This window comes from Lonchura striata, chromosome 32 (genome assembly GCF_050655825.1).
Source record: "Lonchura striata isolate lonStrDom1 chromosome 32, ASM5065582v1, whole genome shotgun sequence".
Lineage (NCBI taxonomy): Eukaryota > Metazoa > Chordata > Aves > Passeriformes > Estrildidae > Lonchura > Lonchura striata.
Window position 1 is genome coordinate 5,799,988 of NC_140734.1, and position 23,835 is coordinate 5,823,822.

At 56.4% G+C, this 23,835-nt stretch overlaps 1 protein-coding gene and 2 long non-coding RNA genes across 4 annotated transcripts; all 3 read right to left on the reverse strand.

Annotated features, from left to right (window-relative positions):
- Positions 1-293: 293 nt before the first annotated feature.
- LOC146764655 (uncharacterized) lies at positions 294-1,935 on the reverse strand. 2 transcript variants are annotated; one of them, XM_085564261.1, is made up of 4 exons: positions 1,773-1,935; positions 1,048-1,269; positions 851-919; positions 294-393 (listed from the first exon to the last, which is right to left on the reverse strand). In XM_085564261.1, the coding sequence occupies exons 1-3, from the start codon at positions 1,839-1,841 to the stop codon at positions 851-853; spliced, it is 360 nt and encodes a 119-aa protein (XP_085420387.1). In that variant the 5' UTR covers positions 1,842-1,935; the 3' UTR covers positions 294-393. The 2 variants fall into 2 exon arrangements, with proteins under 2 accessions (XP_085420387.1, XP_085420388.1); XM_085564262.1 differs by having other exon boundaries at positions 1,048-1,224; positions 1,773-1,918.
- An 8,718-nt stretch (positions 1,936-10,653) lies between these two features.
- Positions 10,654-12,035, reverse strand: LOC146764656 (uncharacterized). Its single transcript, XR_014950682.1, has 5 exons — positions 11,841-12,035; positions 11,256-11,291; positions 11,090-11,131; positions 10,888-10,959; positions 10,654-10,793 (listed from the first exon to the last, which is right to left on the reverse strand). It is a non-coding gene; the product is annotated as an uncharacterized LOC146764656 (long non-coding RNA).
- An 8,692-nt stretch (positions 12,036-20,727) lies between these two features.
- LOC146764657 (uncharacterized) lies at positions 20,728-23,835 on the reverse strand. Its single transcript, XR_014950683.1, has 5 exons — positions 21,915-23,835; positions 21,331-21,366; positions 21,165-21,206; positions 20,963-21,034; positions 20,728-20,868 (listed from the first exon to the last, which is right to left on the reverse strand). It is a non-coding gene; the product is annotated as an uncharacterized LOC146764657 (long non-coding RNA).

Consider the following 23,835-nt stretch of genomic DNA (forward strand, 5'->3'; position numbering starts at 1 on the left):
ACACTACTCAAATCCTTGTGGCTTGTAATTTTTCACGTAAGGTTGGCAGTTTTTTCCATGGGCTAAAATTGAAGCCACAGGTGTTTTTGACTTTGTGCCAAGGTCTCCGAGCCCATTGCCAGGGGCTCAAGACAGCCAGGCCAGCCAGAGGGATGTCCTGGGTTCCCACATGGAGGTTACAGTGATGGAGAGATGGGGTGGGCAGATGGACGCAGGGACAGGACAACAGCTCTGGGGGAAACCTCTTGGAGATCTGGGGGGTTTTGTTTGTAAAATACACACGGACACAGAGCGTAAGTTTGCTGAAAGGTTTTATTGCTCATTTTAGGAAAAAGGCTGAGGGCTCACAGGGGATGAGGCCACTCCTCCAGGGATGATCATCTCCTCATGGTCCTGGAGGGGGACAAGAAGGTCATAGTGTTCACCAACAGTTCCAATGCTAAAACACAGAGCCCAAAAAGGTGATCCCCTGTGTCCACTGGGAATGGAGAGGGGCCTTGTGCCCAGCCCTGTTTCTGAGGGAGAAATGAATTGAGGCCCTGGGAAGACCCAGGACAGGATTTGGCTCCTCAGATCCACAGAGCATCCAGACCGCCAAAGCCCTGGGAAGCTCCAAAAGCTGCCAGAGAAGCTCCCTGCCCCCACCAGGACTGTGGGGTTCCCCAGAGCTCCCCAAATGCCAGGAGACACCTGGGGAATGCTCTGTCCAGCACCCCAGGGAAATGGATCAGTGAAAGCCCCATTTCTGTCCCTCTGCTGGCCCCAAACACTGCGAACCCAGAACACTCCAGAGTTCCCCTCAAAAATCACAGATTAAAGGGGGGTCGCGGGACCACCACCATCCGCTCACCTATCCATGGAGAGCGGCAGCCAGGCGCTTTGGTCGCAGAAGAGACACCAGCTTTTTAGCCACCCGGGGCTGGGGACAAAGGAATAGTTAGAGACACAATGGGGGCACTGGGCTGGGCTGGGACATACTGGGATGGCCTGGGCTCTGGAGGCCATGCAAGGGGAGGGTCTGACATCAGCAGAACTCATGGTACCTACCAGAGGCTTGTCTACGGCCACATTACTTAAATCCACCTTCAGAGGGACCACGTCACCTCGCTGGTCACTGGGATGTCCGGATGGCTGAACTGCCCCCGAGTCCCCTGAGGGGATGCCCTCCAATGCCAGCACCCCACTCACCTTCACGAGATCATCTTGGGTTTCTTCCAGGGGTGCCTGGGAAGGAGAACAAAGGCAGGGACTGGACTGGACCTTGTCGGGCTGTGGGGGGACACGAGTGCAGGGAGCAGGGTGGGGGCAGAGGGATGGGAATTCAGGGACTCCCAGGAGATCTTTTTGAGGTGGGGGAGACCCAAAGTCACTGATCTGGGCTCAGCTGAGGGCCCAGGGGACAGGGCTGGGGTGTGGGAGGAGCAGGGTGTAAGACCCAGGGCAGGAGAAAGGAATCGCGGTGCAGGGCCATGGGAGTGCAGGGCAGGGGCTTGGTGGGGACAGAAGGACGAGGACGGGAGGGGACAAAACCCACGGGACTGGGAGATGCTGTGGCAGTGGGGGTGAGTCAGGGAATTGTCCAGGGGGACCCCTCTGCCGAGGCCAGGAAGAAAGGCAAAGGATGGAGGGGGGCCATGGAAGGAAAGGCCTTGGGAATGGTCAGTGGGAGGGCGGCTGGGGACCCTGAATGGGCCACAGAGGAGGGAGCGAAAGGGTGGGGTGGGAGGCCAGAAAGGGCAGGGTGTGGGGACAGCGTTTGGCGGGTGCCTCACCTGGGCCTGAGCCGGGGGGCACAGCAGGATGGAGAAGAGCAGGGCCACGCTGAGCACAGCCACCTTCATCTTCCTCTGGCTCCGGGCAGCGCTGGGTGAGGCTGCAGCAGGTGAGGAGCACCTTTATCCCTGCCGGGACTCCTCCCTGCACCCTCCCTGCCAGCCCCCAGGCCAAAGCCCGGCTTGGCACAGCCCCCAGCCCTGGCCACAAGCCCAGCCCTGGCCCAGATTCCACCCCAGCCCAGCTGTGGCACGGGTCCAGCCCCCTTGCCCGGCATCCCTCCAGCTTCCTGCCCGGGGCAGCTGCCCCTGGAGGGGCCCAGGCACCTGGGGGGGCAGGGGGGCAGGCAGGGAGCCAAAGGCACCTGGGGACCCTGTGGGGACAGCCCCCAGTGCAACACAATCCATCCTCCCACAGCCCCCAGAGCCAGATCCCCCATCTCCTGCTGCCCCTTCCCTCCCAGAGCTTTCCCTGTGGGACAGCCCGGAGCAGAGCCCAGCCCCAAACCCAACATGTGGGGAACAAGGGGAACCAGGGACATGTCATCAGCTGGGGCATCGGCATCTCCCGTCCCGGGGACACTGGGAGCCCTGGGCCATGCTGATCACCTGCAGCCAAGGCTGAGGCCTGGGCCATGGCTCAGCGGTGACAATTCCCACATCCGCACAGCCCCAGATCCCTTTCCCTGCAGGTGCCAGACCCGTCCCAGCTCCATCCCCAGAGCAGTGTCCAGAGGGGAACGTGCCCTGCCCTGCCCCTCATCCTGTCACACCTGCAGCCCCTGAGCCCTCCCAGAGCACCTGGGCCATGGCCCTGGCCCTGAGCCAAGGCCAGCGCTGGCCCTGAGCAGGATGGGCCCGTGCCAGGGGCCATGGGGGAGTGGGCACCTGTCCCCAGGCAGCCCCTCGGAGCTGACGGGGTGACAGAGGTGCCCTGTGAGGAGCAGGGCTGTCGGTGCCCTGGCAGCATCTCTGACAAGCCCTGTTCAGCCAGGCCCTGAGGCACCAGCAGGACATTCCCAGTCTTGGCCTTTCTGGGACTGCCTGGTGCAGGGTGGTCTGTGCATGGGGTGGCTGAGAGCAGATGGACCCTGGTGGGGACAGCCCCCAGTCCAACACAATCCATCCCCCTAGAGCCTCCAGAGCCAGCTCCCCCATCTGTGACCTTCACATTCTCTGGACAGAGAGACATAATTCTGTCTTTCAGGAGAAGCACAGAGAGAAGAAGAGAAAACAATCTTTATCTCTGCTTGTTTGTTTTCCAAAGTTGAATGTGGCATGGAGATTGTTTGCCTGAAGTGATTGCGTGATTAAATTTAGTAAAATTTCTTTCAGTTCAATGATCGATCAAATTCAACCGTGTGTCGGACTCCCAGCAGAGTCACGAGTTTATTAATTAGCTAGGTAAGTAAGTAAGTATGTAGAATAGGATAGTATCTCTTTAAATAGCATAGGAAAGTAATATAGTTTCGCTTTAATAAAGCTACCCTTCAACCTTCTAATCTAGAGCCAGACATCATAATTTCTTCCCTGAGTCAGAACCTCCCACAATTTTTAATATACCCATCTCCTGCTGCCCCTTCCCTCCCAGAGCTTTCCCTTTGGCCAGCCCAGAGCTGAGTCTATGCCAAAATCCATTGGGCCCCAGCAGAATTGCCCCTGTTCCCGCTCTGGCACTTTGAGGAAACAGCGGTGGGCACCGACCCCTCTTCCAGGGCCGTCGGGACCCCAGACTCAGGGAAAAGAGGAATGTGGGAGGACTTGGAGTCAAGGGCAGCAGGTGATTGGGATGTGCAGCCACTGGAGACACTGGGAGCGCTGGGCAGCGCCGATCGCCTGTTGATCACCTTGCAGGCAGGGCTGAGGCTTGGGCAATGCCCCGGGAGCTGACGGGGTGACAGAGGTGCCCTGTGAGGAGCAGGGCTGTCGGTGCCCTGGCAGCATCTCTGACAAGCCCTGTTCAGCCAGGCCCTGAGGCACCAGCAGGACATTCCCAGTCTTGGCCTTCCAGGAAGGAAAATCCACGGTGCAGTGGTTCCCGAGAGCTGTCCATGGCTGAGATTGCTGTTGGACATTCCAGGCCATTAGTGAAGGGTTCTGCACCTCTCTTTCCTCAGGGACAATGTGCATCCGGCAGATAAGTGTGTGCCAGCTGGGAAAACACTTCAGGCCACTGCCTTGGTTGTTTGCTCTGGAACTCAGCCAAGGAGCCGCAGGATCCACGGGGGAAGATTTTCCTCGGGAGTTTTGCTGCTTGGTGCCCATGGAGGAGAGAGCAGAATGTCCCTGTTGGGGATTCTTGAGCAGAGGGAGAAGAGCTGTGAGGTCACTGCTGTGCTGAGGTCCCCTTGGAGGGGAATTGAGGACATTTCTGCAGGGTCCTGATTGGGGAACTTTGGCCAAGGAGAGCTCCAGGCTTCCTGGAGAATAATGCCAGTCAGGGGGATGTCATTGGACAACCACTGTCCATGTGCCAACAGCCCGGGGAGAACAATGTGGACACACATGGAGGCTCCTGGTGCAGTTGGACTGGTCGCCATGGGAACGTGCCTGCTTCCCTCAGAGCTCTGTCTCATTTTGGCAGAATGTCTTCCTATGATTGTGCAGCCTTTCAGGAAGGATGAGTCTTCACTCTGCTCTCAATCGCTGTCTCAGCAGGGAAGAGCTGGATTTTTCCTTCTCCAGGGAAAGGCGCTGGTGGCACAGCCCACGTGTGCCCCCTGATGCTGCCTCTCGGGGCCTGTTGTGCTGGGATGACCCCAAGAGTGTAAAAGTCTTTGTTTCCCAGTCCATGCAGCCAAAGAAGGAGTCTTAAATGCACAGGATTGGCTTCTCAAGGTTGTTGGTTTTTTCTTATCTATAACATTCTTTCTTTGACCTGTCACACTCGGTCTAACAAGCAGGCCATGGTGTTCTGCCTGCTGCCTCGGGTAGGATTCACATTTTATATCAAAAGTTACATACAATCTATTTACAATATCGTGTCAATACCTATCATCTATGTTCGACAGTGTATCTCTGCCTTAAACCCATAGAACAGTGTCATCATTGTAATAAATGGGCAGGAGGTGGTTCTCCTTTAAAATGTCTTTATTTAAAGAGATCAGCTCTTGGCGTTGGAGGCCCGACAGGCTGTGCACACTCCACTGCTGCTTCCCAGAGGGACGCCGAGGAGGAGGAAGTGCAGCTTTGTCTGCTTCACATGCAGGCAGAGCCGGAGGATCCGTCCTCATAGGAGTGGCAGCATTCTTCCCCTTCGGCAGTCTGTGCTATGGTCTATAATAGATCCTCACCTCAGGTTATCTCCCAATAATTTTGCTCTGCAATGGTTTTTCTTATGTCTTTCTCTTTCTCTAAGTCAACCAAACCTACTTGAGTAGGACTTTGTTCAAAACATAACCATGCCTTATGTTGCCTTCAGGGGAAGGCAAGGTGACCTGGTTGCAAGGAACAGCACGGCAGCCCGGCTTCGCCCGGGCTACTTGGCCAACAATACACGCCAACACCAATGTGGTGGACGGTCGAAAGGCCTTTATTATCTTATCTCATGGATTTAAATAGTCTCAGGGGACTTTGCTACGTCGGGGGGTGTTGGTAGGGTCTCTTTGGTCAGTCAGGAATGGAAAACTACTGGGTTAGGTGTGGTTACATTCTTTGGGGCAATAGATAAAGTGCTGTAGGAGGAGAGGGGGAAAGGGTCTTTCTTTCCGTCACATCTCGAGATCTTCCATTTGCCTGTCCCTATCTACTACATCTCCCCCCTCCTTTTCATACATAAAATGAGATAGTCATAGATATAGGCACTGGAGTGACGTACAAACTTGTAACTTGGTAAGGAAAAAGGGGTTTGGTAAACCTGAGTAATTCTCTCAAGGCGAGTTTAGAATCTTTTGCTACTGTGTTCGCAGTTTTTGGTTTACAGCATTTGTTGCTGGCCTACAAACAGAATGTTCGCCCGTTCTATACGGGCCTGAACAAACGAGAGCAGCTTGTTCAGCAGGCATGGTCCTAAGGTAACAGCTAGAAGCAGTATTGCCAGTGGACCTACCAGGGCGGAAATTAAAGTGGTGAGCCAAGGCGATTGATTGAAACAGGATTCAAACCAGCTCTGTTAGGTTTCCCTGTCTTTCTTTCTCTGAGCCAGTCTATCTCGGAGTTCTGCCATGGAGTCTTTAACGACTCCCGTATGGTCTGCATAAAAGCAGCATTCCTCTTTCAAGGCTGCACACAGTCCTCCTTGTTGCATGAACAAGAGGTCCAGTCCTCGCCTGTTCTGCAAGACCACTTCTGAAAGCGAGGAGACTGATTGCTCTAGAAAGGAGATGGATTTTTCGATCCTCTGCAAGTCTTCATCGATGGTCATTTGCAGCTGAGAAAGTCCTTGGTGTCGGGTCGCGAGGGCTGAGACACCCGTGGCTGTGTCAGCTGCTCCCAGGCCGAGCAGCATTGCGATAGTTATACCTGTGATTATTTCTCTTTTGTGGAGCCTGCTGGGTTCTTCAAAAAGGTGGTATACCTCTTCATCTGAGTGGTACAGGACCCTAGGAACAATCAGAACTTGGACACAGAAGTCGATAGAGTCATTAAATTTGGCAAGGAACACACAAGGACTCACCCCAGATTGCTGACAAACCCACATCCCCGACATGGATGGGACCACCCACTTATTGATCTTTCTGTTGGGCTTGACAACTTCGGTGCAGAGGTTGCCTTTCCGCTTTGCTAAGGTTGCATTGCCAAAACATTTGCCCTGGCCTGTGATTTGACTCAGGGTGATTCCTCTGTGGGGAGTGTCCTATCTGCACTGGTGGGGAGCGTTGGCTGTGGAGTAACTGAAGGGGGTATTTAGGGCAATCCCTTCATAGAAAGGGGGTTTTACATTGTAGTAAAGCCAGCAGGAATCAGTTAGGTTCGGGTTGGATTTGTTCAAGGATAGAAAGGTAGCTTGTAGCATGCAAAAGATTGGGTTCGGGTCTGAATCGGCTAAGCAGCCTATCTGGAAGGCATCTGCGTGGCCGGTCGGGGTGTTGGTGACCTTTGAGGGCAAGGTTTTGGGGTATAAGGGCCCCCAGCCCCACTGGGGTTTGCCATAGATGGGCCGCCTTGCATTCGCGGTGGGAGGAGGCTGAGTGCAGCCCGCGCGCCCCCTCCCTTTCCCATTTCCCTGGGGTCAGGACCTGCAGTCCTTGGCGAGGTGTCCCTTCTTCCCACAGCCCCAACAGGCTCCTCTCCAGCGTACTTGGGGTGGGATGCCGCGGCGGGCTGCCGTGCCGGCTGGGGACAGCTCACTGCGATGTGACCTGCCTCACCACACTTGAACCATGCCATTGCGCTGGTCAGGGTGTGGATGGCTGCCTGAATGGGTGTTAAGTGCTCTTCCCTTACTACATGTCTGATCATGTCAGCCAGGCTGGCTCTGACTGGCAGGGAGCGCAAGATATCCTTGGTGACAGAGTTGCACTGCTGCCACAAGCAGTCAGCTACCACGGGGCCCTTTGCTTCCACAGGCAGGGTAGAGGAGTCTATCGCTGCCTGCAGGCGATCCACAAACTGCATGAAGCTTTTACTCTCCGCCTGCCTCACGGTGGACCACGGCGACGGCTTGGCCACGACTAGAGAGGCGGCACGAATAGCCTCCCTATCAGCCCAAGTGGTCGCCCTGACCTCCTCAGCCTGCATCTGTGCGGCTTTTTGCAGAGGCGTGATCATATCATCATGTTTTCCCATCAGCCTGGATAAGCTCAAGCCGTGCAGTGGTTGTCCTGCTCCAGATGCTTGGGCTAATAGCCTTGTACAATTATCCTCCCATTGCTGCCTAAACACAATCATTCGTGCACCATCAAGTATCATGCGACCTATTCGTTCAATATCAAAGGGAAGCAAGTCGTCATTACCAAAGAGACCATCGACGAGGGTGGAGACCATGTCCGAATTGATTCCTTTTTCTGCAATGGCTTTGCCAATTGACTGTACATCATTTGGGTTTACCGGGGTATATTCCCTCTGCTGGTTCCCTTCCGGACTGGTGATCTTCACTGGGAAGGCTTGGATGGCAGCTGCTGGGGACCATTCAGCACAGGCTATTTTTATTTCTCCCCAGTCAGTAAACTGGGCTGGTTTGTATTGTGATTGCTTTTCGGTGCGGCTTAAAGCTTTACTCGATTTTGTTTTAGATTGCATTGGCTCTGTTCCCTCCGTTTCAGAGTCCCAGCCGGCTTCCATCAGCTCTTCCGAGCTGCTAGAGCTGCTGCTGGACTCGGAGTCGGTAGTGGAATGCCAGTGCACTTCTGGGGCTCGGTGCCTTTTTTGTGCGGCTCCAGCCCCGCTCCTCCGCTGAGGGGTGGCACCACGTCTGCCCCCCGGGCTAGCCCTGCGTCCCGCAGGGGGAGGTCTCTCCCTTAAATGGTAGCAGCCTCTGGCACAGATGCCAATGGGCTCCGAGCCCTCTGCCATTCTCCTTCTCTTTCTCCCGCATACTCGCATTCGTAAAACCCCGCGCCTCCAGGCTTTTTGTGCCGAGGCTGCCCACGCCCCACCCATCTCCTTGGCTGCCGGCGCCATTTCCAGCAGGGTACGGGGATGGCACGGCTCAGATCTCTTCCTGAGCCCCGGTTTCTGCGTTTGTGGCCTCCTTCACCAGTCCCTGCCAAAAGGATTCCACGTGCTGCTGCACCTCCGGCGCCGAATTGCTGACCGGCGGTGGCGGGACGGATGGGGAACCCACGGATTTTTGGGAAGGTTCCACGGGAAGGTTTGGGATTTGGCTTGGGGACGGGGGTGACACGTAAGGCCCCCCTGGATCCCCGCTCTCGGGCAGATCGCCCTCAGGAGCAGTTTGCGTTGCCGCTTCTACCCCTAGCTTGGTTGTAACCAATAAACACGTGCGCGCTGTGCTCCATGTCTCCTGTTCTTCTAATGCTCCACGCAGGGCTTTCTCTACTCTGCCCCATGCCTTAAGGCTTCTGCCACTGCCTGAGGATTTTGTGTCCTCAGCCAGCATGGCTGTGCATTTCTCCCATACCTCCGGATGTAATATATCCACGGAACGTTCAATTGCCCCAAGTTCAAGGAGCCTCGTGATAGCAAGATAAAAGTCCTTGAGTCTGCACTTAATACCCCACTGCTTATGAATCACACTCACCACCTTTGCGATGGCTTCGAAGACAAACCACGGGTCTGGGGACGTCTCCCCCAGCGGTAATTCGGTCTCATCGCTCCAGCCGTTGTCTCTCGTCCAGGCGACACCCGCTACCAGAGTGAATCCTCCCGGGTTTCAACACCAGATACGTTGCCTTCAGGGGCAGGCAAGGTGACCTGGTTGCAAGGAACAGCACGGCAGCCTGGTCTCGCACAGGCCACTTGGGCCACCAACACGCACTGACGCCAATGTGGTGGATGGTCAAATGGCGTTTATTATCTTATCTCATGGCGTTAAATAGCCTCGGGGGGCTTTGCTACGTCAGGGGGAGAAGGTAGGGTCTCCAGGGTTAGTAAGGAGTGAAAAACTGCTGAGTTAAGTGTGGTTACATGTTCTGGGTGTAATAGATAACGTGTTGCAGGGTGAGGGGGAAGGGTTTTTGCTTTCCATCACATCCCGAAATCTTCCGTTTGCCTGTCCCTATCTACTACAACCGGTTCAGGTGCTGGATAAAATCCTGAGCACACCCGGGTGGTGCTCTTCAGTCCCATATCCCTTTGATGAATGAACTTTCTTCAGGATCTCACACCAAAGGCCTCCCTCGACTGTTTTGTCCACCCCCTGACGCCGACACCGTTCCAGCAGGAGAGCAAGTGGCTCTAAGGTTCAGCTCTCCGTATTTGAGGGGAAGCTGTTCCCCACTCCTGGCACGGCATTGCCGCTGAGATAGCCATGGCCAGCAGCTCGGTGTCAGCCGGGCTCCTGCTGGGCTGGGGCTGCCCTCAGGCAGGGCTCAGCTCCCCCACAGCATCTCGGTGTTACCTGGGAGCCCGGTGGAGAAGACCCCTCTGTGCCCTGTGCTCAGAATTTCCCTGCCAGGACAGCAGGCATACGACCCGAATCTGCCTCAAACCTGCTGGGGAGGGGAACTCCTGCGCCAGGGGTTTCTGGCCATTCTGCGGCTCGTGGCCAAGACATTTTCCCTGCCCCTCTGCCCGGGCAATGCCCTGTGCCAGCTCTGCTGTGAGGCTTCCCCGGGGTGCTGCCGGCACCAGCGGCTCCTTCAGTGCTGGAGCTGGAGTCAGGGAACGCGACCGAGCCCCTGGTGAGCTCCCAGGACGGCCGGGGACAACTGATCCACCCGGCCCGGCCCGAAATCCACCCAAGTCCTGCTGGAGCCGATGGATCCGGCGGCCAAGAGTGAGCCCAGAGCCAGGGAGAAGCACTCGCCCTTTTCCAGGACGCCGTGGTGGCTCTACCCCACCGTGGCCAGGCACTACAGGTGACCGTGTAGGGCCCCTCAGCGAGGAGACCCCACAGCCCTGCAGAGCCCTGCAGACAGACCCAATCCCACCAGGGAACCAGATTGCAAGACCAATAAATAATTTCAACATGCTTTTGACATATTAAGATTTTTTTGAACCATTACATACTTTGGAGTGAATAAAGACTTTTGGAAAAAAAATATTTTAAAAGAAACCTCTTTTTGAATTTATATTTTTTCTTCAACCAGGCCATTCCTACCACACTCATGGGGAGCTGCAGGCTTTCTCAGCACCTGCACGCCCACCAACCTACTCAACCCACTCCCCCTGGAGCCTGCACAAGTCCCAACACACAATTTGTCTGGGGGAGAGCACGGGCTGTGCCAAGGCAGCAGAGCCCAGGCCTGGCCTGACTTCCCTGGACCACTGGACAAAGGGAAATCCAGAGGCATGGACACACACAGACACAGAGCAAAGCTATGCTGAAAGGGTTTATTGATTATTATGCTTGATTATTCAGGGGAAATGGCCCAGGGCTCAGAGGGTTCAGGGGGTTCCTCCAGGGATGATCATCTCCTCATGCCCCTGGAGAGGAAAAGGACACCGCTCCTTCTGACCCTGAAAGACAAAGCCCAGAAGGTGACCACTGGTGTTTCCTGCTGGGCCATGGATGGGCTTTGTCTCCAGCCCTGTCCCTGCAGGCACAGCTCACCTAGACCCTCAGAGAGGCAGCCACGGCGCGCTTCAGCCGCAGAAGTTCCTTCACCCTTTCATCCAGTTTGTCCTGGGGACAAGGGCAGCATTAGAGAGACACACTGGGGGTACTGGGATGGGCTGGGACAAACTGGGATGGCCTGGGCTCTGGTGGCCATGCAAGGGGAGGGTCTGAGCCCGGCAGAACTCGTGGTACCCACCAGAGGCACGTCCGCATCCACGTCCCCATCGCCTAAATCCACCTGCAGAGAGACCAGGAGACCTTGCTGGTCACGGGGATGTCCCAGGTGCCAGCAGGGGATGGGGGAGCTGAACTGCCCCCCAGCCCCCTGAGGGGATGCCCTCCAATGCCAGCACCCCACTCACCTTCACGAGATCATCTTGGGTTTTTTCCGGGGGTGCCTGTGAGGGAGAACAAAGGCAGGGACTGGACTGGACCTTGTCGGGCTGTGGGGGGACACGAGTGCAGGGAGCAGGGTGGGGGCAGAGGGATGGGAATTCAGGGACTCCCAGGAGATCTTTTTGAGGTGGGGGAGACCCAAAGTCACTGATCTGGGCTCAGCTGAGGGCCCAGGGGACAGGGCTGGGGTGTGGGAGGAGCAGGGTGTAAGGCCCAGGGCAGGAGAAAGGAATTGCGGTGCAGGGCCATGGGAGTGCAGGGCAGGGGCTTGGTGGGGACAGAAGGACGAGGACGGGAGGGGACAAAACCCACGGGACTGGGAGATGCTGTGGCAGTGGGGGTGAGTCAGGGAATTGTCCAGGGGGACCCCTCTGCCGAGGCCGGGAAAAAAAGGCAAAGGATGGAGGGGGGCCATGGAAGGAAAGGCCTTGGGAATGGTCAGTGGGAGGGCGGCTGGGGACCCTGAATGGGCCACAGAGGAGAGAGCAAAAGGGTGGGGTGGGAGGCCAGAAAGGGCAGGGTGTGGGGACAGCGTTTGGCGGGTGCCTCACCTGGGCCTGAGCCGGGGGGCACAGCAGGATGGAGAAGAGCAGGGCCACGCTGAGCACAGCCACCTTCATCTTCCTCTGGCTCCGGGCAGCGCTGGGTGAGGCTGCAGCAGGTGAGGAGCACCTTTATCCCTGCCGGGACTCCTCCCTGCACCCTCCCTGCCAGCCCCCAGGCCAAAGCCCGGCTTGGCACAGCCCCCAGCCCTGGCCACAAGCCCAGCCCTGGCCCACAGTCCACCCCAGCCCAGCTGTGGCACGGGTCCAGCCCCCTTGCCCGGCATCCCTCCAGCTTCCTGCCCGGGGCAGCTGCCCCTGGAGGGGCCCAGGCACCTGGGGGGGCAGGGGGGCAGGCAGGGAGCCAAAGGCACCTGGGGACCCTGTGGGGACAGCCCCCAGTGCAACACAATCCATCCTCCCACAGCCCCCAGAGCCAGATCCCCCATCTCCTGCTGCCCCTTCCCTCCCAGAGCTTTCCCTGTGGGACAGCCCAGAGCGGAGCCCAGCCCCAAACCCAACATGTGGGGAACAAGGGGAACCAGGGACATGTCATCAGCTGGGGCATCGGCATCTCCCGTCCCGGGGACACTGGGAGCCCTGGGCCATGCTGATCACCTGCAGCCAAGGCTGAGGCCTGGGCCATGGCTCAGCGGTGACAATTCCCACATCCGCACCGCCCCAGATCCCTTTCCCTGCAGGTGCCAGACCCGTCCCAGCTGCATCCCCAGAGCAGTGTCCAGAGGGGAACGTGCCCTGCCCTGCCCCTCATCCTGTCACACCTGCAGCCCCTGAGCCCTCCCAGAGCACCTGGGCCATGGCCCTGGCCCTGAGCCAAGGCCAGCGCTGGCCCTGAGCAGGATGGGCCCGTGCCAGGGGCCATGGGGGAGTGGGCACCTGTCCCCAGGCAGCCCCTCGGAGCTGACGGGGTGACAGAGGTGCCCTGTGAGGAGCAGGGCTGTCGGTGCCCTGGCAGCATCTCTGACAAGCCCTGTTCAGCCAGGCCCTGAGGCACCAGCAGGACATTCCCAGTCTTGGCCTTTCTGGGACTGCCTGGTGCAGGGTGGTCTGTGCATGGGGTGGCTGAGAGCAGATGGACCCTGGTGGGGACAGCCCCCAGTCCAACACAATCCATCCCCCTAGAGACTCCAGAGCCAGCTCCCCCATCTGTGACATTCACATTCTCTGGACAGAGAGACATGATTCTGTCTTTCAGGAGAAGCACAGAGAGAAGAAGAGAAAACAATCGTTATCTCTGCTTGTTTGTTTTCCCAAGTTGAATGTGGCATGGAGATTGTTTGCCTGAAGTGATTGCATGATTAAATTTAGTAAAATTTGTTTCAGTTCAATGATCAATCAAATTCAACCGTGTCTCGGACTCCCTGCAGAGTCACGAGTTTATTAATTAGCTAGGTAAGTAAGTAAGTATGAAGAATAGGATAGTATCTCTTTAAATAGCATAGGAAAATAATATAGTTTTGCTTTAATAAAGCTACCCTTCAACCTTCCAATCTAGAGCCAGACATCATAATTTCTTCCCTGAGTCAGAACCTCACACAATTTTTAATATACCCATCTCCTGCTGCCCCTTCCCTCCCAGAGCTTTCCCTTTGGCCAGCCCAGAGCTGAGTCCATGCCAAAATCCATTGGGTCCCAGCAGAATTGCCCCTGTTCCCGCTCTGGCACTTTGAGGAAACAGCGGTGGGCACCGACCCCTCTTCCAGGGCCGTCGGGACCCCAGACACAGGGAAAAGAGGAATGTGGGAGGACTTGGAGTCAAGGGCAGCAGGTGATTGGGATGTGCAGCCACTGGAGACACTGGGAGCGCTGGGCAGCGCCGATCGCCTGTTGATCACCTTGCAGGCAGGGCTGAGGCTTGGGCAATGCCCCGGGAGCTGACGGGGTGACAGAGGTGCCCTGTGAGGAGCAGGGCTGTCGGTGCCCTGGCAGCATCTCTGACAAGCCCTGTTCAGCCAGGCCCTGAGGCACCAGCAGGACATTCCCAGTCTTGGCCTTCCAGGAAGGAAAATCCACGGTGCAGTGGTTCCCGAGAGCTGTCCATGGCTGTGATTGCTGTTGGACATTCCAGGCCATTAGTGAAGGGTTCTGCACCTCTTCTTCCTCAGGGACAATGTGCATCTGGTAGATAAGTGTGGGCCAGCTGGGAAAACACTTCAGGCCACTGCCTTGGTTGTTTGCTCTGGACTTCAGCCAAGGAGCCGCAGGATCCACGGGGGAAGATTTTCCTCGGGAGTTTTGCTGCTTGGTGCCCATGGAGGAGAGAGCAGAATGTCCCCGTGGGGGATTCTTGAGCAGAGGGAGAAGAGCTGTGAGGTCACTGCTGTGCTGAGGTCCCCTTGGAGGGGAATTGAGGACATTTCTGCAGGGTTCGCATTGGGGAACTTTGGCCAAGGAGAGCTCCAGGCTTCCTGGAGAACAATGCCAGTCAGGGGGATGTCATTGGACAACCACTGTCCATGTGCCAACAGCCCGGGGAGAACAATGTGGACACACATGGAGGCTCCTGGTGCAGTTGGACTGGTCGCCATGGCAACGTCCCTGCTTTCCTCAGAGCTCTGTCTCATTTTGGCAGAATGTCTTCTATGCTTGTGCAGCCTTTCAGGAAGGATGAGTTTTCCCTCTGCTCTCAACCTCTGTCTCAGCAGGGAAGAGCTGGATTTTTCCTTCTCCAGGGAAAGGCGCTGGTGGCACAGCCCACGTGTGCCCCCTGATGCTGCCTCTCGGGGCCTGTTGTGCTGGGATGACCCCAAGAGTGTAAAAGTCTTTGTTTCCTCGTCCATGCAGCCAAAGAAGGAGTCTTAAATGCACAGGATTGGCTTCTCAAGGTTATTGTTTTTTTCTTATCTATAACATTTTTTCTTTGACCTGTCACACTCGGTCTAACAAGCAGGCCATGGTGTTCTGCCTGCTGCCTCGGGTAGGATTCACATTTTATATCAAAAGTTACATACAATCTATTTACAATATCGTGTCAATACCTATCATCTATGTTCGACAGTGTATCTCCGCCTTAAACCCATAGAACAGTGTCACCATTGTAATAAATGGGCAGGAGGTGGTTCTCCTTTAAAATGTCTTTATTTAAAGAGATCAGCTCTTGGCGTTGGAGGCCCGACAGGCTGTGCACACTCCACTGCTGCTTCCCAGAGGGACGCCGAGGAGGAGGAAGTGCAGCTTTGTCCGCTTCACGTGCAGGCAGAGCCGGGGGATCCGTCCTCACAGGAGTGGCAGCATTCTTCTCCTTTGGCAGTCTGTGCTATGGTCTATAATAGATCCTCACCTCAGGTTATCTCCCAATAATTTTGCTCTGCAATGGTTTTTCTTATGTCTTTCTCTTTCTCTAAGTCAACCAAACCTACTTGAGTAGTACTTTGTTCAAAACATAACCAAGCCTCATGTTGCCTTCAGGGGAAGGCAAGGTGACCTGGTTGCAAGGAACAGCACGGCAGCCCGGCTTCGCCCAGGCTACTTGGCCAACAATACACGCCAACACCAATGTGGTGGACGGTCGAAAGGCCTTTATTATCTCATCTCATGGGTTTAAATAGTCTCGAGGGACTTTGCTACGTCGGGGGGTGTTGGTAGGGTCTCTTTGGTCAGTCAGGAGTGGAAAACTACTGGGTTAGGTGTGGTTACATTCTTTGGGGCAATAGATAAAGTGCTGTAGGAGGAGAGGGGGAAAGGGTCTTTCTTTCCGTCACATCCCCAGATCTTCCGTTCGCCTGTCCCTATCTACTACATCTCCCCCCTCCTTTTCATACATAAAATGAGATAGTCATAGATATAGGCAGTGGAGTGACGTACAAACTTGTAACTTGGTAAGGAAAAAGGGGTTTGGTAAACCTGAGTAATTCTCGCAAGGTGAGTTTAGAAGGCTTTTGCGACTGACTGTGTTTGCAGTTTTTGGTTTACAGCATTTGTTGCTGGCCTACAAACAGAATGTTCGCCCGTTCTAGACGGGCCTGAACAAACGAGAGCAGCTTGTTCAGCAGGCATGGTCCTAAGGTAACAGCTAGAAGCAGTATTGCCAGTGGACCTACCAGAGCGGAAATTAAAGTGGTGAGCCAAGGTGATTGATTGAACCAGGATTCGAACCAGCTCTGCTGGGTTTCCCTGTCTCTCTTTCTCTGAGCCAGTCTATCTCGGAGTTCTGCCATGGAGTCTTTAACGACTCCCGTATGGTCTGCATAAAAGCAGCATTCCTCTTTCAAGGCTGCACACAGTCCTCCTTGTTGCATGAACAAGAGGTCCAGTCCTCGCCTGTTCTGCAAGACCACTTCTGAAAGCGAGGAGACTGATTGCTCTAGAAAGGAGATGGATTTCTCAATCCTCTGCAAGTCTTCATCGACGGTCATTTGCAGCTGAGAAAGTCCTTGGTGTCGGGTCGCGAGGGCTGAGACACCCGTGGCTGTGTCAGCTGCTCCCAGGCCGAGCAGCATTGCGATAGTTATACCTGTGATTATTTCTCTTTTGTGGAGCCTGCCGGGTTCTTCAAAAAGGTGGTATACCTCTTCATCTGAGTGGTACAGGACCCTAGGAACAATCAGAACTTGGACACAGAAGTCAATAGAGTCATTGAATTTGGCAAGGAACACACAAGGACTCACCCCAGATTGCTGACAAACCCACATCCCAGACATGGATGGGACCACCCACTTATTGATCTTTCTGTTGGGCTTGACAACTTCGGTGCAGAGGTTGCCTTTCCGCTTTGCTAAGGTTGCATTGCCAAAACATTTGCCCTGGCCTGTGATTTGACTCAGGGTGATTCCTCTGCGGGGAGTGTCCCATCTGCACTGGTGGGGAGCGTTGGCTGTGGAGTAGCTGAAGGGGGTGTTTAGAGCGATCCCTTCATATAAAGGGGATTTTACATCGTAGTAAAGCCAGCAGGAATCAGTTAGGTTTGGGTTGCATTTTTCAAGGATAGAAAGGTAGCTTTTAGCATGCAAAAGATTTGTTTCGGGTCTGAATCGGCTAAGTGGCCAATCTGGAAGGCATCTACGTGGCCGGTCGGGGTGTTGGTGACGTTTGAGGGCAAGGTTTTGAGGTATAAGGGCCCCCAGCCCCACTGGGGTTTGCCATAGATGGGCCGCCTTGCATTCGCGGTGGGAGGAGGCTGAGTGCAGCCCGCGCGCCCCCTCCCTTTCCCATTTCCCTGGGGTCAGGACCTGCAGTCCATGGCGAGGTGTCCCTTCTTCCCACAGCCCCAACAGGCTCCTCTCGAGCGTGCTTGGGGTGGGGTGCCGTGGCGAGCTGCCGTGCCGGCTGGGGACAGCTCACCGCGATGTGACCTGCCTCACCACACTTGAAGCATGCCATTGCGCTGGTCAGGGTGTGGATGGCTGCCTGAATGGGTGTTAAGTGCTCTTCCCTTGCTACATGTCTGATCATGTCAGCCAGGCTGGCTCCGGCTGGCAGGGAACGTAAGATATCCTTGGTGACAGAGTTGCACTGCTGGCACAAGCAGTCAGATACCACGGGGCCTTTGCTTCCACAGGCAGGGTAGAGGAGTCTATCGCTGCCTGCAGGCGATCCACAAACTGCGTGAAGCTTTTACTCTCCGCCTGCCTCACGGTGGACCACGGCGACGGCTTGGCCACGACTAGAGAGGCGGCACGAATAGCCTCCCTAGCAGCCCGAGTGGTCGCCCTGACCTCCTCAGCCTGCATCTGTGCGGCTTGTTGCAGAGGCGTGATCATATCATCATGTTTTCCCATCAGCCTGGATAAGCTCGAGCCGTGCAGCGGTTGTCCTGCTCCAGATGCTTGGGCTAATAGCCTTGTACAATTATCCTCCCATTGCTTCCTAAACACAATCATTCGTGCACCATCAAGTATCATGCGACCTATTCGTTCAATATCAAAGGGAAGCAAGTCGTCATTACCAAAGAGACCATCGACGAGGGTGGAGACCATGGCCGAATTGATTCCTTTCTCTGAAATGGCTTTGCCAATTGACTGTACATCTTTTGGGTTTACCGGGGTATATTCCCTCTGCTGGTTCCCTTCCGGGCCGGTGATCCTCACTGGGAAGGCTTGGATGGCAGCCGCAGGGGACCATTCAGCACAGGCTATTTTTATTTCTCCCCAGTTGGTAAAATGGGCTGGTATGTATTGTGATTGCTTTTCGGTGCGGCTTAAAGCTTTAGTCGATTTTGTTTTAGATTGCATTGGCTCTGTTCCCTCCGTTTCAGAGTCCCACCTGGCTTCCATCAGCTCTTCCGAGCTGCCAGAGCTGCTGCTGGACTCGGAGTCGGTAGTGGAATGCCAGTGCACTTCTGGGGCTCGGTGCCTTTTTTGTGCGGCTCCAGCCCCGCTCCTCCGCTGAGGGGTGGCACCGCTTCTGCCCCCCGGGCTAGCCCTGCCTCCCGCAGGGGGAGGTCTCTCCCTTAAATGGTAGCAGCCTCTGGCACAGATGCCAATGGGCTCCGAGCCCTCTGCCATTCTCCTTCTCTTTCTCCCGCATACTCGCATTCGTAAAACCCCGCGCCTCCAGGCTTTTCGTGCCGAGACCGCCCACGCCCCACCCATCTCCTTGGCTGCTGGCACTATTTGCAGCAGGGTACGGGGATGGCACGGCTCGGATCTCTTCCTGAGCCCCGGTTTCTGTGTTTGTGGCCTCCTTCGCCAGTCCCTGCCAAAAGGATTCCACGTGCTGCTGCACCTCCGGCGCCGAATTGCTGACCGGCGGTGGCGGGACGGATGGGGAACTCACAGATTTTTGGGAAGGTTCCACGGGAAGGTTTGGGATTTGGCTTGGGGAGGGGGGTGACACGTCAGGCCCCCCCTGGATCCCCGCTCCTGGGCAGATCGCCCTCAGGAGCGGTTTGTGTTGCTGCTCCTACCCCTAGCTTGGGTGTAACCAATAAACACGTGCGCGCTGTGCTCCATGTCTCCTGTTCTTCTAATGCTCCACGAAGGGCTTTCTCTACTCTGCCCCATGCCTTAAGGCTTCTGCCACTGCCTGAGGATTTCGTGTCCTCAGCCAGCATGGCTGTGCATTTCTCCCATACCTCCGGATGTAATATATCCACGGAACGTTCAATTGCCCCAAGCTCAAGGAGCCTCGTGATAGCAAGATAAAAGTCCTTGAGTCTGCACTTAATACCCCACTGCTTATGAATCACACTCACGACCTTTGCGATGGCGTCGAAGACAAACCACGGGTCTGGGGACGTCTCCCCCAGCGGTAATTCGGTCTCATCGCTCCAGCTGTTGTCTCTCGTCCAGGCAACACCCGCTACCAGAGTGAATCCTCCCGGGTTTCAACACCAGATATGTTGCCTTCAGGGGCAGGCAAGGTGACCTGGTTGCAAGGAACAGCACGGCAGCCTGGTCTTGCACAGGCAACTTGGGCCACCAACACGCACTGACACCAATGTGGTGGATGGTCAAATGGCGTTTACTATCTTATCTCATGGCGTTAAATATCCTCGGGGGACTTTGCTACGTCGGGGGGAGAAGGTAGGGTCTCTAGGGTTAGTAAGGAGTGAAAAACTGCTGGGTTAAGTGTGGTTACATGTTCTGGGTGTAATAGATAACGTGTTGCAGGGTGAGGGGGAAGGGTTTTTGCTTTCCATCACATCCCGAAATCTTCCGTTCGCCTGTCCCTATCTACTACAACCGGTTCAGGTGCTGGATAAAATCCTGAGCATACTAGGGTGGGGCTCTTCGGTTCCAGATCCCTTTGATGAAAGAACTTTCTTCAGAATCTCACACCAAAGGCCTCCCTCGACTGTTTTGTCCACCCCCTGACACCGACACCGTTCCAGCAGGAGAGCAAGTGGCTCTAAGGTTCAGCTCTCCCTATTTGAGGGGAAGCTGTTCCCCACGCCTGGCACGGCATTGCCGCTGAGATAGCCATGGCCAGCAGCTCGGTGTCAGCCGGGCTCCTGCTGGGCTGGGGCTGCCCTCAGGCAGGGCTCAGCTCCCCCACAGCATCTCGGTGTTACCTGGGAGCCCCGTGGAGAAGACCCCTCTGTGCCCTGTGCCCAGAATTTCCCTGCCAGGACAGCAGGGATGCGACCCGAATCTGCCTCAAACCTGCTGGGGAGGGGAACTCCTGCGCCAGGGGGTTTCTGGCCATTCTGCGGCTCGTGGCCAAGACATTTTCCCTGCCCCTCTGCCCGGGCAATGCCCTGTGCCAGCTCTGCTGTGAGGCTTCCCCGGGGTGCTGCCGGCACCAGCGGCTCCTTCAGTGCTGGAGCTGGAGTCAGGGAACGCGACCGAGCCCCTGGTGAGCTCCCAGGACGGCCGGGGACAACTGATCCACCCGGCCCGGCCCGAAATTCACCCAAGTCCTGCTGGAGCCGATGGATCCGGCGGCCAAGAGTGAGCCCAGAGCCAGGGAGAAGCACTCGCCCTTTTCCAGGACGCCGTGGTGGCTCTACCCCACCGTGGCCAGGCACTACAGGTGACCGTGTAGGGCCCCTCAGCGAGGAGACCCCACAGCCCTGCAGAGCCCTGCAGACAGACCCAATCCCACCAGGGAACCAGATTGCAAGACCAATAAATAATTTCAACATGCTTTTGACATATTAAGATTTTTTTGAACCGTTAAATTCTTTGGATTGAATAAAGAATTTTGGGGTAAAAAAGTTTAAAGGAAACCTTCTTTTGAATTTATTTTTTTCCTTTTCAACCCAGGCCATTCCTACAACACTCATGGTGAGCTGCAGCCTTTCTCAGCACCTGCACGCCCACCAACCTACTCAACCCACTCCCCCTGGAGCCTGCACAACTCCCAACACACAATTTGTCTGGGGGAGAGCACGGGCTGTGCCAAGGCAGCAGAGCCCAGTCCTGGCCTGACTTCCCTGGACCACTGGACAGGGAGGAATCCAGAGGCATGGACACACGCAGAGACAGAGCAAAGCTATGCTGAAAGGGTTTATTGATTATTGATGCTTGATTATTCAGGGGAAATGGCCCAGGGCTCAGAGGGTTCAGGGGGTTCCTCCAGGGATGATCATCTCCTCATTCCCCTGGAGAGGAAAAGGACACCGCTCCTTCTGACCCTGAAAGACAAAGCCCAGAAGGTGACCACTGGTGTTTCCTGCTGGGCCATGGATGGGCTTTGTCCCCAGCCCTGTCCCTGCAGGCACAGCTCACCTAGACCCTCAGAGAGGCAGCCACGGCGCGCTTCAGCCGCAGAAGTTCCTTCAGCCTTTCATCCAGTTTGTCCTGGGGACAAGGGCAGCATTAGAGAGACACACTGGGGGCACTGGGATGGGCTGGGACAAACTGGGATGGCCTGGGCTCTGGTGGCCATGCAAGGGGAGGGTCTGAGCCCAGCAGAACTCGTGGTACCCACCAGAGGCACGTCCACATCCACGTCCCCATCGCCTAAATCCACCTGCAGAGAGACCAGGAGACCTCACTGGTCACGGGGATGTCCCAGGTGCCAGCATGGGATGGGGGAGCTGAAATGTCCCCCAGCCCCCTGAGGGGATGCCCTCCAATGCCAGCACCCCACTCACCTTCACGAGATCATCTTGGCTTTCTTCCGGGGGTGCCTGGGAAGGAGAACAAAGGCAGGGACTGGACTGGACCTTGTCGGGCTGTGGGGGGACACGAGTGCAGGGAGCAGGGTGGGGGCAGAGGGATGGGAATTCAGGGACTCCCAGGAGATCTTTTTGAGGTGGGGGAGACCCAAAGTCACTGATCTGGGCTCAGCTGAGGGCCCAGGGGACAGGGCTGGGGTGTGGGAGGAGCAGGGTGTAAGGCCCAGGGCAGGAGAAAGGAATTGCGGTGCAGGGCCATGGGAGTGCAGGGCAGGGGCTTGGTGGGGACAGAAGGACGAGGACGGGAGGGGACAAAACCCACGGGACTGGGAGATGCTGTGGCAGTGGGGGTGAGTCAGGGAATTGTCCAGGGGGACCCCTCTGCCGAGGCCAGGAAGAAAGGCAAAGGATGGAGGGGGGCCATGGAAGGAAAGGCCTTGGGAATGGTCAGTGGGAGGGCGGCTGGGGACCCTGAATGGGCCACAGAGGAGGGAGCGAAAGGGTGGGGTGGGAGGCCAGAAAGGGCAGGGTGTGGGGACAGCGTTTGGCGGGTGCCTCACCTGGGCCTGAGCCGGGGAGCACAGCAGGATAGAGAAGAGCAGGGCCACGCTGAGCAGAGCCACCTTCATCTTCCTCTGGCTCCGGGCAGCGCTGGCTGAGGCTGCAGCAGGTGAGGAGCACCTTTATCCCTGCCGGGACTCCTCCCTGCACCCTCCCTGCCAGCCCCCAGGCCAAAGCCCGGCTTGGCACAGCCCCCAGCCCTGGCCACAAGCCCAGCCCTGGCCCAGAGTCCACCCCAGCCCAGCTGTGGCACGGGTCCAGCCCCCTTGCCCGGCATCCCTCCAGTTTCCTGCCCGGGGCAGCTGCCCCTGGAGGGGCCCAGGCACCTGGGGGGGCAGGGGGGCAGGCAGGGAGCCAAAGGCACCTGGGGACCCTGTGGGGACAGCCCCCAGTGCAACACAATCCATCCTCCCACAGCCCCCAGAGCCAGATCCCCCATCTCCTGCTGCCCCTTCCCTCCCAGAGCTTTCCCTGTGGGACAGCCCAGAGCGGAGCCCGGCCCCAAACCCAACATGTGGGGAACAAGGGGAACCAGGGACATGTCATCAGCTGGGGCATCGGCATCTCCCGTCCCGGGGACACTGGGAGCCCTGGGCCATGCTGATCACCTGCAGCCAAGGCTGAGGCCTGGGCCATGGCTCAGCGGTGACAATTCCCACATCCGCACAGCCCCAGATCCCTTTCCCTGCAGGTGCCAGACCCGTCCCAGCTCCATCCCCAGAGCAGTGTCCAGAGGGGAACGTGCCCTGCCCTGCCCCTCATCCTGTCACACCTGCAGCCCCTGAGCCCTCCCAGAGCACCTGGGCCATGGCCCTGGCCCTGAGCCAAGGCCAGCGCTGGCCCTGAGCAGGATGGGCCCGTGCCAGGGGCCATGGGGGAGTGGGCACCTGTCCCCAGGCAGCCCCTCGGAGCTGACGGGGTGACAGAGGTGCCCTGTGAGGAGCAGGGCTGTCGGTGCCCTGGCAGCATCTCTGACAAGCCCTGTTCAGCCAGGCCCTGAGGCACCAGCAGGACATTCCCAGTCTTGGCCTTTCTGGGACTGCCTGGTGCAGGGTGGTCTGTGCATGGGGTGGCTGAGAGCAGATGGACCCTGGTGGGGACAGCCCCCAGTCCAACACAATCCATCCCCCTAGAGCCTCCAGAGCCAGCTCCCCCATCTGTGACCTTCACATTCTCTGGACAGAGAGACATGATTCTGTCTTTCAGGAGAAGCACAGAGAGAAGAAGAGAAAACAATCTTTATCTCTGCTTGTTTGTTTTCCCAAGTTGAATGTGGCATGGAGATTGTTTGCCTGAAGTGATTGCCTGATTAAATTTAGTAAAATTTCTTTCAGTTCAATGATCAATCAAATTCAACCTTGTCTCGGACTCCCAGCAGAGTCACGAGTTTATTAATTAGCTAGCTAAATAAGTAAGTATGAAGAATAGGATAGTATCTCTTTAAATAGCATATGGAAGCACTATAGTATCGTTTTAATAAAGCTACCCTTCAACCTTTTAATCTAGAGACAGACATCATAATTTCTTCCTTGAGTCAGAACCTCACACAATTTTTAATATACCCATCTCCTGCTGCCCCTTCCCTCCCAGAGCTTTCCCTTTGGCCAGCCCAGAGCTGAGTCCATGCCAACATCCATTGGGTCCCAGCAGAATTGCCCCTGTTCCCGCTCTGGCACTTTGAGGAAACAGCAGTGGGCACCGACCCCTCTTCCAGGGCCATCGGGACCCCAGACTCAGGGAAAAGAGGAATGTGGGAGGACTTGGAGTCAAGGGCAGCAGGTGATTGGGATGTGCAGCCACTGGAGACACTGGGAGCGCTGGGCAGCGCCGATCGCCTGTTGATCACCTTGCAGGCAGGGCTGAGGCTTGGGCAATGCCCCGGGAGCTGACGGGGTGACAGAGGTGCCCTGTGAGCAGCAG